General features: G+C 33.4%; 4 protein-coding genes across 4 annotated transcripts; 3 read left to right on the forward strand and 1 right to left on the reverse strand.

The window, feature by feature from the left end:
* Positions 1-1492: 1492 nt before the first annotated feature.
* Positions 1493-3531, forward strand: LOC110619731 (mitogen-activated protein kinase kinase kinase 20). Its single transcript, XM_021763313.2, has one exon. The coding sequence runs from the start codon at positions 1725-1727 to the stop codon at positions 2814-2816; it is 1092 nt and encodes a 363-aa protein (XP_021619005.1). The 5' UTR covers positions 1493-1724; the 3' UTR covers positions 2817-3531.
* Positions 3532-4802: 1271 nt separating this feature from the next.
* On the reverse strand, positions 4803-7126 carry LOC110619821 (tropinone reductase homolog At5g06060). Its single transcript, XM_021763422.2, has 5 exons — positions 6744-7126; positions 6430-6637; positions 5675-5891; positions 5459-5565; positions 4803-5316 (listed from the first exon to the last, which is right to left on the reverse strand). The coding sequence occupies exons 1-5, from the start codon at positions 7022-7024 to the stop codon at positions 5128-5130; spliced, it is 1002 nt and encodes a 333-aa protein (XP_021619114.1). The 5' UTR covers positions 7025-7126; the 3' UTR covers positions 4803-5127.
* Positions 7127-9393: 2267 nt separating this feature from the next.
* Positions 9394-9884, forward strand: LOC110610393 (zinc finger protein 11). The gene has a single exon (XM_021750305.2). It carries the CDS (start codon positions 9396-9398, stop codon positions 9882-9884), a length of 489 nt encoding a protein of 162 aa, XP_021605997.1. The 5' UTR covers positions 9394-9395.
* A 2960-nt stretch (positions 9885-12844) lies between these two features.
* On the forward strand, positions 12845-13778 carry LOC110610401 (transcriptional regulator SUPERMAN; the record flags this gene model as incomplete). Its single annotated transcript, XM_021750315.2, has 1 exon — positions 12845-13778. A coding segment is annotated over one exon (579 nt), but the record flags the coding sequence as incomplete, so codon positions are not given.
* Positions 13779-14109: the final 331 nt, after the last annotated feature.

The following is a 14109-nucleotide window of genomic DNA, read 5'->3' on the forward strand; positions in this document are numbered from 1 at the left end:
AAGTTAGAGCGAACCCCTCAATAGCCCAGAACTTCTTTGGAGCCCGGACAACAAGCAGAGGAGGAGGCCGGCCAGACGACCTGGGTAAAGCAGTTTCAGCAGCTTGCCGAATGGTCCCACCCTTCGACTGCCATACCAGAAGGATCTTCAATGCACCATCCAGACGCCTTAGAGGTAACATCAAATTTTCAAGAATTTTGAATTGACCCATTTTTATTTCAGGAACTGCAAAAAGTTTCAAAACAGAGACAAGTCAGAAACAGTTCTCCCTTAAGATGATAAGAGCAAAATCAAAGCAAACCTCTGGGGCACAAGGCAATCTGTTTGAAGAAGGCGTCGAATAGACCTGCCACAGATAAAACAAGAATTTCTCATTTCAACAGAAGGCTCAAGAATGAAGAAAAGCTGGCGCTGATATATACTCGGAGCCTGAGGACTTAGCACGGGGCAGAGCTACACTAGACTCTAAGCCAGTGATGTCAGATTCTTAAAAGATATTCACGGGAAAGGAAAGAAAGGAGATGTCCAGATAATGATGACAAAAAAAGCAAAGGCGGCAGAGGACAAGAAGAATAGAAAAAAAAGACAGAAAGAGAAAAGAGCAGATAGAATTCAGAAGCTGCGCAACGACTGAAAGATGAAAGGATGTTATTAAGGCACCTGAACCCGAACAGGCGCGATCATACTAGTTCTTGGTATTCACCCCCTCGGCAGTTGGAGCAATAACTGCTGAGAAGGTGAAGGGGCAATTGATGACCGCTGGATTCCTTCACTCCGGGCTAGGGGCTTGACCACAGCCCAAGGCCCATGACGTAGAGGCCCACACACCTGATATACATAACAAGCCTGGCTCATCCAACCCTCAAGCCGGCCCGGCCCACACGAAGCAGGCCCTCTCCACTCAGGCTTAGCGTCCGGCCCAACTCTCGGCCCAGCCCAGGATCCAGAAAAATATTCACCAGACAGCCTGGCAGATCCGCTCGAACGTACGCACGAGGGGAATCAGAGGCCGTTACGCATGGAGCAGGCGGCTGATACCCTAGTACCTCCGAATCCGCATGGCAGAGACGCGTGACCCAATCCTGGAGAGACCTTTACACGTCACCAGCAAACAAGACAATGTATAAAAGATGAGTCCCCTCCTCAGAAAGCTTAAGCCTTATTCAGTAATACAAAACTCTTGTAAAACCCTATTCTATTGGATCTCAGATCATCAATTATTATAACGAATTTATCAAATAAAACTTAATTAAATTGAACGCTTGTATTTTTAAACCCACACTATAATTTCATTTCTCATCCAACCCTTAAATTTCTACACAATTTTTTTTTAAAACCTTTCAATTTTATATCCAAGAGTTTTGAGTATTATTTTGTAATTGATATCATTTTGATTTTATAATATCATAAATTGATTTCTTTATAAATGAGGAAAATTTTTCAAAATTATATGTATATAATCTATTTAGGTAAATGATATTTACAAAAATAAATAAATAAATAAATAACAGAGCACATCACCTGGATTGTACTAAGTCACCCATTCCTAATTTCAGACTTCACTCAACGACCAATAGCCAGTAATCCAAGTCCCAGTAGGAGATACGAACTTGCGTTTGAAGTAATACAAACGAGCAAAGCAAAACCCTTTTTAATTTGGATGCATTCTCATTTCATGTTCGTTTTCTTTGATCAGAAGAGCAAAAAAGGAAAAAGTAGAAGCGATGAAAAGAAAAAATATGGCTGACCGAGTTGAAGAAGGAGACGAGAGCTTGTATAATCATGGAGTGTCCTGGTGGAGAGGGCGTTTGATTGGCAAAGGAGGATTTGGGTCTGTTTATTTGGCTAATTTGAAGAAACCCAAATCAAGAAACAGAATGTATCCCCCAGTAATGGCGGTAAAATCTGCGGAGGTCTCTGTGTCAAGTTCGCTTCAAAAGGAGAAAGAGGTCTTCAACCATCTTTATGGTTGTCCATATATTCTCGAGTGTTATGGAGAAGAAATTACAACCAATAAGGATGGGGAGATGATTTACAATCTCTTGCTAGAGTATGCTTCTGGAGGAACCCTGGCTGATCTTATAAAGAAATCCGGTGGTCATGGTTTGCCGGAGTCGGATGTGAAGAAATATACAAGGTCTGTTCTTCAAGGCATTGCTTATATTCATAGCCATGGTTACGTGCATTGCGATTTGAAGCCTGGTAATGTGCTGCTTGTGTCCGCTAAGAGTGCTGAATTTGTTCCAAAGATAGGGGACTTTGGGTTGGCCAAGAAAATTGAGAAGAGCAAGAGGAGGAAGTTGTTTTCTTACTTGGGAGGGACTACTTCGTACATGGCACCAGAAACTGTGGTTGATCATATTCAAGAGCCTCCCTCAGATATTTGGGCTCTTGGGTGCATAGTTTTTGAGATGTTCACTGGAAAGTCAGTTTGGGATGTGAAACCTAATATGACCACTGAGCAACTTCTCAAAAAGATTGGTGATAGGTATGAATCCCCTAAAATTCCTTCTGAGATTTCGAAGGATGCAATCGATTTCTTGAAAGGATGTCTGGTGAAGAAACCTGCATTTAGATTCACTGCCGAGATGCTACTGGATCATCCCTTTGTGTCAGGATTAGATAACAAATTGGAAAAAGAGTGGATGGACTCTGTTGTCACATTCTCTGATGTTGAAGATGAATCTTGTGATTCGAGCTATTATGAAGACTGGCGCTGTATATCTGAAGAGGGTTCTTCCTCTTCTTCGGTAGATGAGAATGGTGTTTTGCAGTCCGCAGTATCCTTCAATTCACAGAATCAGCAGTCCAAGTAGTGCTCCTGTCTCTGCATGATTGGCAATGCTGAGTTTGCATCACCACCACGGTTGCTTCGAATTTGATGGAACACTTGCAAGTTGTCTTCATCATTCCAACTGGTGCACATTGATATACTTTTGTAATTCAAGCCTGCAACAACTCTCTCAAAATCAATGTGAGAGATTCAAATTTGAGCAATCCGAAACCATTCCACATAGTGAGAGGGACATCAAGTACAATTCCACAAAAGAGAACTGCAAAGATTTATTTCATATGTTTGGAGGAATTGATCAATACAGCAAAGAAAATTAAGAGTTTTCTGACAGAATTGGTTTCATCTTCGTTCATGAAAATTTGGAAGTCCAGTAAATGATTATCAACAAGGTTGAGGAATCAACATGTTATGCAGCAAGTTTTTTCAATGGTGAAGATGCTAATTCAGTTATCTTGATTTAGCTGCTAAGCTGTGGAAGTCTGCTCAAGTTGTTTGAAGAAATGCTCTAGTGCCTTTTGGCTATGGAGGCTGCTTAGATAGGGACTTGTTGCTTATGTTATAATTTTCCGGGTATGTAAACGATTCTTTACTAAGGACTAATAAGTTGATTTCTTTTTTCTGATCTGATATGCATAGGACTTATTTTACTTGATCAATAATAATAAGTCCATGTAAGTTCACTGTTGTAATTATAGTCATTCAACTTGACAAATAGAGTTTATTAAGAGTTTAAATTCTGATATGAAAGTATGGTTTTATTTGAATGCTAGAAGAACAGCCTTGCCTGTGAGAGTGATACTGAATTTTTCTTTCCCTCACTACAATAATGATGCATGGATATGATAGAAGGAGAAAGAGTTTAGCAATAGCAGTTAGCTCCATCTGATTTAGTTAGTGGATAATATCTCTGAAAATATAATTGAAAAATGTATTGTGAAGATGAATGATTGTTTTTATTTCTCAATGTAGATGTAAAAATCTATTTTTGAAGTTATAAACTTGTCAGAGCAGAACTGAAGTTCAGATTTATTTTGATTTAGACACCAGTCTGACCAAATCTCACTTTCCAATAATCCCGTATGCTTCTCATAATCTGTTGTAATGGCCTGCTATTGTTCTTCCACAATTGCATATCTGATTAAAATTTTCCCAGTTATTGAGCAGTGATTAACAAAGTTGGACTACTTTAAGCATATCAGACCAGCCAACCCAAATGGTAAACCTGGGAACCGAACCAATTTCCAGGCCAATTGAAGCCTGAATTATTATGCAATATAAAATGCTTGAACCGGCCAATGTCAAATGATATCAACTTATTATAAAGCATTGCTACTGGTAATCAACCTTGTTTAAGCTTTTTAACAAAATATATTGGCAACCATTTTTATTTTTCTCCAATGACTTTGATAACTGAATGTTGTCCATACAGACAATAAAGTTTGCCAAGTTAGGTTTGTGCATTGTAGGATAAGCATATGCAAGAAAAAGCAACTAGATTTATTAGGAAGAACCGTCTCATTAAGGGGTAAATTCTCAAGTAATCGATTGTAATTGAACTAAATTTTAAGGGTCTGATTGGTTTAACTGTCGAATGTAACTAATAACTGTTAATGAATAGTTAAAAAATTATATTCAACGGTTACTGTTGGCAGGTAAAATGACTAATAATACCCTGCCAACATGACTAATAATACATTCATGTATTATGTTAATGAAATAAGAATGAAAATATTAATTTTTTATGCAATTTATACAATAATTAAAATATAATTTTAAAATATAATTATTTTTTATTAACATATATCATTTTTATCATATAATAATGAATATTATAACTAGTTTAATTATTATTTATAGTATTTTTAATTTGAATATTATATATTATAATTTTAAAATTGAAAACAGCTCTAAAATTAAAACTGATATGAAATACAGCTGATATGTCTCATTTCAGCTCCCTGGTAGATATCCTATGCCTTTTTTATGAGAGAGAGTGAGAAAGAATTTCACAGTGATGAAGTTGATACTTCAAAAATCCATAATGAATATATTTGCAAATTTGTCAATCATACAAGAGGAAAAATCCATTGAATGAGAGCAAATCAGGCTCTTCATCAATACAAGGTTTTCACAGGAAGGAAAGAGAGGAACTAAACACAAGCGAGAAAAATCAGTGCTAAAATGATATGGATTGCCGTAGCAGCAGGTATAACTGGTAAGATCTTTGGCTCTCAGGGTTCTCAACTGGAACTCAGAAGCCAATATTTACCCATTGCCCAATAACCATGCTCATTTTCTCACGGGAACTGTGGTGACCAATTAAATAACTACTTCTAACCATTACTTGGGAAGAAACCATTCACAGACATTCCTCCATCAACACAAATAGTCTGGCCAGTGATGTAAGATGATGCAGGTAAACAAAGGAATGCCACCACAGACGAAACTTCTGTTGCATCCCCAAGGCGCCGAAGAGGAGTTCTAGAATATACCTCTTCTAAATATACCTCATTGCTGAGGATCTGGAATGAAGATGATATGTATACATAGTGAGATCAGTACCAAAAAGTATATTACAAATGAAAATCCATCTGCATTTACAAGCATATGATAAAAGTGCAACTGCAAATAAGCACCATATAACAAAGATGATAAGAAAATTACTTGTTCCACCATAGAGGTTTTGATGTACCAAGGTGCAACAGCATTACTTCTAATGTTGTCTTTTGCCCACTCACAAGCCAAATTTTTTGTTAGTTGGTTGATTGCTCCTGTGGAATAAACAAAAAGAATTCAACCTCTACATTTACTCTTTGAAGTTAAAATACATAACACATACAGCAGTACCTTTTAAACAGCCATAAGATACATGTTCATTACCTTTTGTTGCTCCATGAACAGACATAGATTTCAGTGAGACAAGACCAGAGACAGAAGATGTGAACACAACGCTTCCCTCACCCGATGATTTCAAGAGTGGATGGGCAAGTTGGCTTAAATGGAAAGCTGACTCAAAATTGGTGGCCATGAGAGTAGAAAATTCTGTAGGTGTGAACTCCAACATTGGCTTTCGAATGTTTGTTCCAACATTGTTAACCTAAAAATTAAATAATAATAATAATAATAATAATAAAAACAAAAACAAGGCATGCGTTTTAGTTTATTCCCATTGTTTGTGAGTGATTCTAACAGAGATGAAGATCAAAATAATGGAAGTTGGACAACTAAAGTTTGGGCACATCAAGGACTGAGTACTTTAGCCAATTAGCCTCCAACCCTTGTAGTGGGACTGGTGTAGTATTTAGAAGTGTGAGTACAAGATAGCACATTATTCAGTTGTTATTATTAATTTTCAACTGATCAATGGCTTTTGAAATAGAAATCTTTATACTTGCATATGCCTCCCTGACCTTGGTCACAGAAATTTTAAAATTTTCGCCTATCAATGATTGCTTGCTCCCAAAATTGAAGAGCAAATGTACCGAAATGCAGCCAGAAGATGCCCATTTCTCTGATAGGCAAATGAACAAACATATCGCACGCAAAACAAAAGATACTTTTACACATCGAGAAAGTTGTAAGTGCAAGACATAAACATCTAAATAAGAAAAGTGGATAATGGAGGAGGAGCTTACAAGGATATTAAGCTTGCCATCAAACACAGAAGACACAGTCTCCATAAGCTCTTCTCTTTGGGCTGCAACTGAAACATCACAGAGTGAGCCAGTAATCCCAAAACCCATTCCATCCCATTCCTCCAAGCACTTGTTCAGCTCAATCTCATTCCTACAACATGTGTGCACTCTAGCTCCAAGACCCACCAACTCCTCCACAATCGCACGCCTAAAAACAATAATATCAACCATCTAAAATTCCCTTCATAATTAAAAAAAAAAAACAAAAAGAAAGAAAGAAAAGAAATACATAGCAAAGAACAAATGCATGTTACCCGATTCCGCGGGTCCCACCAGTAACAAGAGCTGTTTTGCTGTGAAGGTTCCATCTATTATCTGTTGCGGTAGTGGTAGCACTACTGCGTGATGCATTTACTGTGACAAGGGATGTCATAGTAGATTTGCGTAGAGATGTGTTGGAGAGATTTATACAGAGGCGTCTTGATGTGTGGGGCTTGAAAAAGAAAGTCAAGTGGGAAATGGTATAGAGTTTAGAGGAGGAAGAAGGAGAAGAGTGTGGGCGTTTAGGTGACACGAAACTAATGGAGCAAGACATTTGCAGACAGTGAAATGATTACCAAATATCGTGTTCTAACGGTTAAAAACTATAGGAACGCAGCTTAATGAGTTTTTAAAATATGAAGGAAGAGAACTAAATCGTACATCTTCCCAAAAATAATGGAATCAAATCAACTCAGTTCTTAATTAAAGATTTATGAAAAGAAATATAGCTTTTTTAAATATAGTTTGCTAAAGATTATTAGATAATTTAAATCCACGTCATAGTAAATCGAAGCCTGTCGACTGAAAATGGCAAATTTTATTCTCCAACTGATGTCACAGGTATAACTCCAAATTTATTATTTAATTTTTTTAATGGTTAATAGTTATGATAAATATATTATAAGATTTAGATTTTATTGTAATTAATAAATTCATCGTTTTATTTTTAAAATTAAACACTTAAATTTTTATATTTTTATTCTATTTAAATTGAGATTCTTTCCAACTTATAATCTATTAAAAAAATAATAAAAATAATTTAAATTTCATAAACACTATTTCTTGAACTCTTTTTCTATTTCTCATTTTATTTTTTCAAATCTCATAATTCTAATACTAATTTTTTATCTATTTCTATTCTTAGATCAGTTAGAGTATCATAAGATGGTACTCACAAATCTTCTATTCTCAAAAGTTATGAGAAAAAATTACTAGTGGAGATCATGATATAAACAGAGATGGGACTAAATACAAACTGAAGCAAACGTAGAGTGAGTTCACCGTGTTTTCTAGGCATGTCTTGTACGTCCTTCATCTCATTCTGAGACCGTTCAGAGGCCCATCGGTCAATGGTGGTGCCTCCATAGGATGTACAGTTGATCTGATAACATTCATTATTTGTTACTAATTTTTATATACCGATCATAGACTGATAACAACGAAAAGAAACATAATAAGAAGTGATAGTGAAATTCGATTTCTTGGTAAGGGAAATTGAAAGAATTGGATTTTGACTGTGGGTTTTTTAAGAAATGATAATTGAATAAATGTGTTGACTATTTCCTTTCGGTGAGTGAATGAATATCGTAGTGGACTGAATTTGTCTCCTCTCTCTAATACCTTTGTCGCTTCACTTGTTGTCTGATGCTAATCCAATGATCAATTTCTCAGACTCATTTGGATCGTTCATTCCCACACCAACTAAACGGAGATAGATGAGATTATATCTACAAATCCACTCATAGTCATAGCTTTTAAGGATAGAAGGTTTGTGAGTATAATTTGATGATGCTCTGATTGATCTAAAAGTATAAATAGATGAGAAATTGGTGTTAGGATTATGGGATTTGAGAAAATGAAATGCCAAAGAGAAGAAGCGTTCAAGAAAGAGTGTTTATGAAATTTAAATTATTTTACTCTCTTTTTCTATAGATTTTAGGATGAAAAAATATACAGTTTAGATAGAAAGAATATAGAAATTTAAATATTTAATTTTAAAAATAAAGAAATTAATTCAAAAATTAAATTGTAATTTACTAACAAGATGATAACAACGGTCAAAAATCTCCAAATTTTCAAGGATTGCCGTTTACATAAATCCGCTGTAATTTTCATTAATCCGCTGTAATTGTCATTGGCCGTGTTGCGTTGATTTAGTTATTAATAATGCATTTCCTTAATCCATAGACTTTTTTTTTAAATTTAATATCCTTAAAATTTTGTATAAAACATTAGTAAATAAAACCATAAACTGGACAACGAATAGCTGAATATGTACATGTCAGATTGAATTGGATCAAATTTACTAATAACCTTTTTTTTTAATTAGGGAAAATACATATGAGAATTGGCATTACTGAATCCTATATGGTAAATAAGATTTAAAAAATGAGAATCAAATTCCTTGATTGACTAGTTTGACGTGAAGGTCAGGAGAAGATGACTTCGTCCATAAATTAAGGAAAGATCATGGAATTCCAAACAGAAGCAAGCTCATAAAACCAGACAAGGGGATACTTCTAATTCAGAGATCTAATGGCTTACTCTCTACTTAATTTTTGTATACTTGTATGAAAAAATAGTAAGTTTTTTGTATAAAAAAATACCATATCAACTTATAAAAATATTACGTGCATGCATGTATAAGTCAATAGATGGCCCCACAATGGAATTCTATTAATGAAGGAGAATGAATGCCTAGCTGTTGAATTGTTGACTGATTAAAATCGGTGATTAGTAGAAAAACATTTACTCAAATATTAATTTAATGTTGCTTCAAACCATCAAAATTAATCCAAATATATAGGGCATTAATTTCTTAGCTTTCATGAGATATGAATATATATATATAATCTCAACAATTGTAACAGAGAGAGAGAAAGAGAGAGAGCATCTTGGCCTGATTCTTGATATTATTAGCAATCATGGAAATGGAGGCAGCAAAATATTGGGAAGAAGAAGCGTCTGTATGGCCTCCAAGGTTTTATTTCTGCAATTTCTGTGGAAGAGAATTCAGGTCAGCTCAAGCTTTGGGTGGTCATATGAATGTCCATAGGAGGGATAGAGCAAGCCTAAAGCAGTCTCCTTCAGGTTTCCAAAACCACTTTCTTCTTCATCATATTCAATATCCTCGTAAAATTGCATTAGTTTACAGTCCTAATTCTAGGGTTTTCATGTCGCCAGCAGGAGTTTCAACTCCAATGACGATGGCCATTGGAGATACTTCAGTGATTCCAGGTGGGAAGAAGAAGGAGAATGTTAGTCGTAAGAGACAGAGAAGTGATGAAGCATTCATTAATGAATCAAGTTCCATGAAGAAAGACAATCTTCAAGCTGACGTCAATAAGAGAGTGTGTCAAGATGCAACCCAAGACTTAGATCTTGAGCTTAGACTTGGTTTCTCCCATGTTTAGTTAATTATCTTGTCTTTTTCTTCATATATATATATATACATATCCTTTTTTTTCCTTCAAAACTTCTACAGCAATATTTAGAAATTAAACTTGTATAATCTCCATTATATATAAATATATTCGAGGAAGAGAAAAAAAAAAAAAAAAAAAAAATGACAAAATGTTTGTTCTCAACCAGTTAATTTAAATAAATTTTTTAATATAATCCCACGTATTTTTTTTTCACACTAAATTAATTCACAAAAGGATAAAATAGTGTGGTGAATATTTACTAAATCAAACCTCAGGTAATTGAAATAATTAATACTAAAGGCATGATTTCGCTTTTCTTGAAATGGAAAATAAAAGTGATGAATTTTTTTTTAATTTTACATCTTTTATTACATAAAAAGACAAATAAGTTTATTTTATTTTCCCTTTAAATTGTAGAGTAATTAAAAAAGAAAAAAGAAAATTGAGTTTTTCCTTCCTCTATTTTATTCCTTCTACAAAATAATAAGAATTAGTTTCCAAACATTTATTTTCTCGATTCGATTTGAAATTAAATTAAAATAAATAAATTAAAAACTTAAATTTTGATATTTATAAAAATCAAATCGAATTGATTTTAATCAGAAATCAAATCAAATTAAATTGGTTAAATTCAGTTTGATTCAATTCAATTTGATCGATTTGAATTTTTAATAATTTTTTTATTTTTTATACTTTATTTTTAATATTTTAAAATTTAATTGAAACATTTTGATTAAGATTTAATCTCTATATTATTGAAAATAATATACTATTATCACTAATCAATTCGATTTAATTTTTTTAATTTTTTCTCGTTAAAACCGAATCGAATTAAAATAACTAAAAATTTTAAAATTAAAAATTAAATCGAATTAAAATAAATAAAAAATCAAATAAAATTTTTAAATTAATTCGATTCGATCGATTTTTCGATTTAAATCGAATATTACTAACTCTATTTCCCACTACTTTTCCACATCTAAAGAGAAGGTAAGGTTAAGGGGGCATTATCATAATATGATTTAATACATCATGTTTGTGGTCTCTTTTATTCTGGCTTTTTTTTTAAACCAACGTTCCATTTAATATAATTTATATATATAATAACAATTAAATAATAACCAATAATCATAATAAAATTACATAAAACTCTTTATCTAATCAATAATTATAATATAAATGCTGTATTATATTTTTTTTTTTCAAAAAATAGCCAATAATTAATTGATCTTAGTGCTAAAATAATAAAAAAATTAAATCGAACCAAAATAATAAAAAAATTAAACTAAATTTTTAAATTAATTCGATTCGATCGATTTTTTCGATTTGAACTGCTCACCACTTTTCCATACCTAAACAGAAGGTAAGGTTAAGGGGCATTATCATAATATGATTTAATAGATCATGCTTATGGTCTCTTTTATTCTGACTCTTCTGTTTTTTAAACCAATCATTTCATTTAATATAATTTTTATATATATAATAAAAATCAAATAATAACTAATAATCATAATAAAATTACATAAAACTCCTTATCTAATCAATAATTATAATATAAACGTTGTATTATAATTTTTTTTTCAAAAAATAGCCAATAATTAATTAATTGATCTTGGTGCTAAAATAATACCCTATTTTGAATTGAAGAAGACAATGAGTCTGCGGACCTATATATAGGTTTGTTGTTGTGCAGAAGCAAAAGCAAACACTGCATATTATAGGTTTTGTTTGTTTTGCTGTAATTAGTGCAGGATATAAGGCGACAATTATGTGTTGGTTGCTTTATTTTCTTACTTACCAGAAACAAAGGATGGAACCACCGCAGGTGTTTTACTGTTTCAGAAAGGCAACCTCCACAATTAAGTTTAATCAAAGCTTTGATAGTCTCTATGGGAAAATATATAATAATATAAATTAGATCTAAATTTAATTGAATTAGTATAAATGAAAATAAAATATGTAATGAGTTTTTTAAATAATAAATTAAAATATATATTAATTACTGACTTTCATAATTTTATTTTATCCAAACAGCCAAAGAAAACACTGTCGTTTCTCGTAGCTTTCACCAGCAAGCTGTAGTCCTTACCCATTTGGAAAATTAACAAAACTCTCAGCTAAATTCTAAACCTGTAATTAAGATTGTTGGAGAATGCCTAGTAAAAAAATAAATAAAATGAAATAAATACTAACATATCAGTAAGTTGATCTTGATATGAGTTGGAACTCCATATAAATTAAATTGTTAAGTGGTTTATTTGCTGATGTGTGGGATGACATCTTAAAGAGGGGGTTGTGAGCTTCCACGTGGCAGCTCGACGGACCTGTTGGTGTGTTAGCTGGCACACAGCTCAGGAAAAAAAAAAATCTTTGAAGGGTTCGGCTGTGAATTAAAGTGATGTATAAGCATGATTATGTTCTTTACTTTTCTCTTTATTATAATAAAAATAATAATAAATTAAACAATTATAATAAAAAGACTAAAACTATCTATTAATTTGAGAATTTAATGTATAACGGTTAATTTTTTTGAGAAAAATATTTTAAATTAATCAATTATATAAATTTAAATCAAGTATAATGTTACACAGGAGGAATTCTGATAATATCTAAAAAGTGAAAATGTATATTTTCTCTCTATTCTGTTTTAATAAAAAAATAATAATAGTAATTTGTGACATTGAACTTGCAATAGTTAATGAATTCTAGCAAATTCAAAATTAACAAGGTTATTGGAATAAACTCCCAAGCACTGCACATTCTAGAAATTAAGATCCCTGAAGAAGTCGATGCCAGAATTATCAACAATTTTTTCTATGGCCATCTTTGTCCTTTTGCACTAATAAGATACAGCACAAGTTCTGACGGCATTATAATCCCCGTCAACAAACAACAGGTTCACTAGGAATCACCCAGTTGACCCCTCTCCTCTCTCTCTGTCTGTCTGAGATTGCTTGCTAATGGAGTCTGAACAATCCAGCCAAGAAAATCCAGACAACGTGAACCCAGAAGAGCAAAGTGCCATCCAAGTTAGATCCTATGACTGCACCTTTTGCAAGAGAGGCTTCTCTAATGCACAAGCCCTAGGAGGACACATGAATATTCATCGTAAACACAAAGCCAAGCTTAAACACCCCTCACCAAATGAGGTTCCACAATCCCCGGACATACCCAAGATTCTTGATCCTTCGTTTTCCCCAATTCCCACAAGCACGACACACCTATTCATGGAACCCAAATCCAGCCAAGTCGCAAGCTCCAATAACTGGCCTTGGTTTCTCGACAAAGAAAGTGATGATGCCTCTAATACGAACAAAACCCATGTTGGAGAAATCCAGCAACTATCCTTGTTTGTTGACAAACCATCTCGTAAAGACCATCATCATCAACAACAACAACTTAGCTGTGATCAAGTTCATGGCAGCACCGGAAAGGGCTTGTCAAGTTCAGAGCTAGACCTTGAACTTAGACTGGGTCCTGAACCTCAAGACTCATCGCCGGCAACGGGTACAAAAAGGTTCTTTTGATTGCATATTGTATAATTATATTATATTGTTCTTGCCCTATTCATCATCTCCTAATTTATTTGAATGCATTATGTATGTATATTCAACCAAAAAAATAATATATACAGAATATGCACATTCAGAAGATCCTTAATTAATTGTAATTTTTTCTTTACTATTGTTCTTAACATGGAATTAGATTATTTTGGTGGTCTTATTTGCTTGTATTCTAATGGTGGATTTTCCTGTATGGTAGGGAACAACATCTCTTTAGAACAAGCTGCTAGGTTAATTGTAATTTGTACATGGGTTTATGCCGACTTGTTGCCTTCTATGGAAGAAGACATAAACAAAGTGTCAAAGACTAATTCGTACAACACTGAGCCTCTATTTTCTCTCTCTTATTTTTTTTTTTTGAAGCTTGAAATTAGGGTTCATACACTAATATAAAAGGGTTGCCGCTGAAAGTCCTTAACCCTAGATGAACATTCTGAACTCCTCGTGATCAATCTCTCTATATACGTATTCTCTCTGGTGTATGATCTCCTAGCTAGATAGGCTTGCTTTATCCTTTTAATCCTCCTATATTTATCACTCCATTCATTTCTAGCGAAACATTTGGAAATGGATATAAGTATTGGTTTATTTATCTAATTTTTCTTTTCTTTTCCTAATTGTATAGTTAATTCTATGCAGAACTTTGTCAA

This window comes from Manihot esculenta, chromosome 1 (assembly GCF_001659605.2).
Source record: "Manihot esculenta cultivar AM560-2 chromosome 1, M.esculenta_v8, whole genome shotgun sequence".
Lineage (NCBI taxonomy): Eukaryota > Viridiplantae > Streptophyta > Magnoliopsida > Malpighiales > Euphorbiaceae > Manihot > Manihot esculenta.

Coding starts and splice junctions, on each gene's coding strand:
- LOC110619731 (XM_021763313.2), top strand. CDS start 1,725: ATGAAAAGAAAAAATATGGCTGACCGAGTTGAAGAAGGAGACGAGAGC.
- LOC110619821 (XM_021763422.2), bottom strand. CDS start 7,024: ATGTCTTGCTCCATTAGTTTCGTGTCACCTAAACGCCCACACTCTTCT. Junction 5,892..6,429: donor ATGGCAAGCTTAATATCCTT/GTAAGCTCCTCC, acceptor TTTAATTTTTAG/GTTAACAATGTTGGAACAAA. Junction 5,566..5,674: donor TGTTCATGGAGCAACAAAAG/GTAATGAACATG, acceptor TTTATTCCACAG/GAGCAATCAACCAACTAACA.
- LOC110610393 (XM_021750305.2), top strand. CDS start 9,396: ATGGAAATGGAGGCAGCAAAATATTGGGAAGAAGAAGCGTCTGTATGG.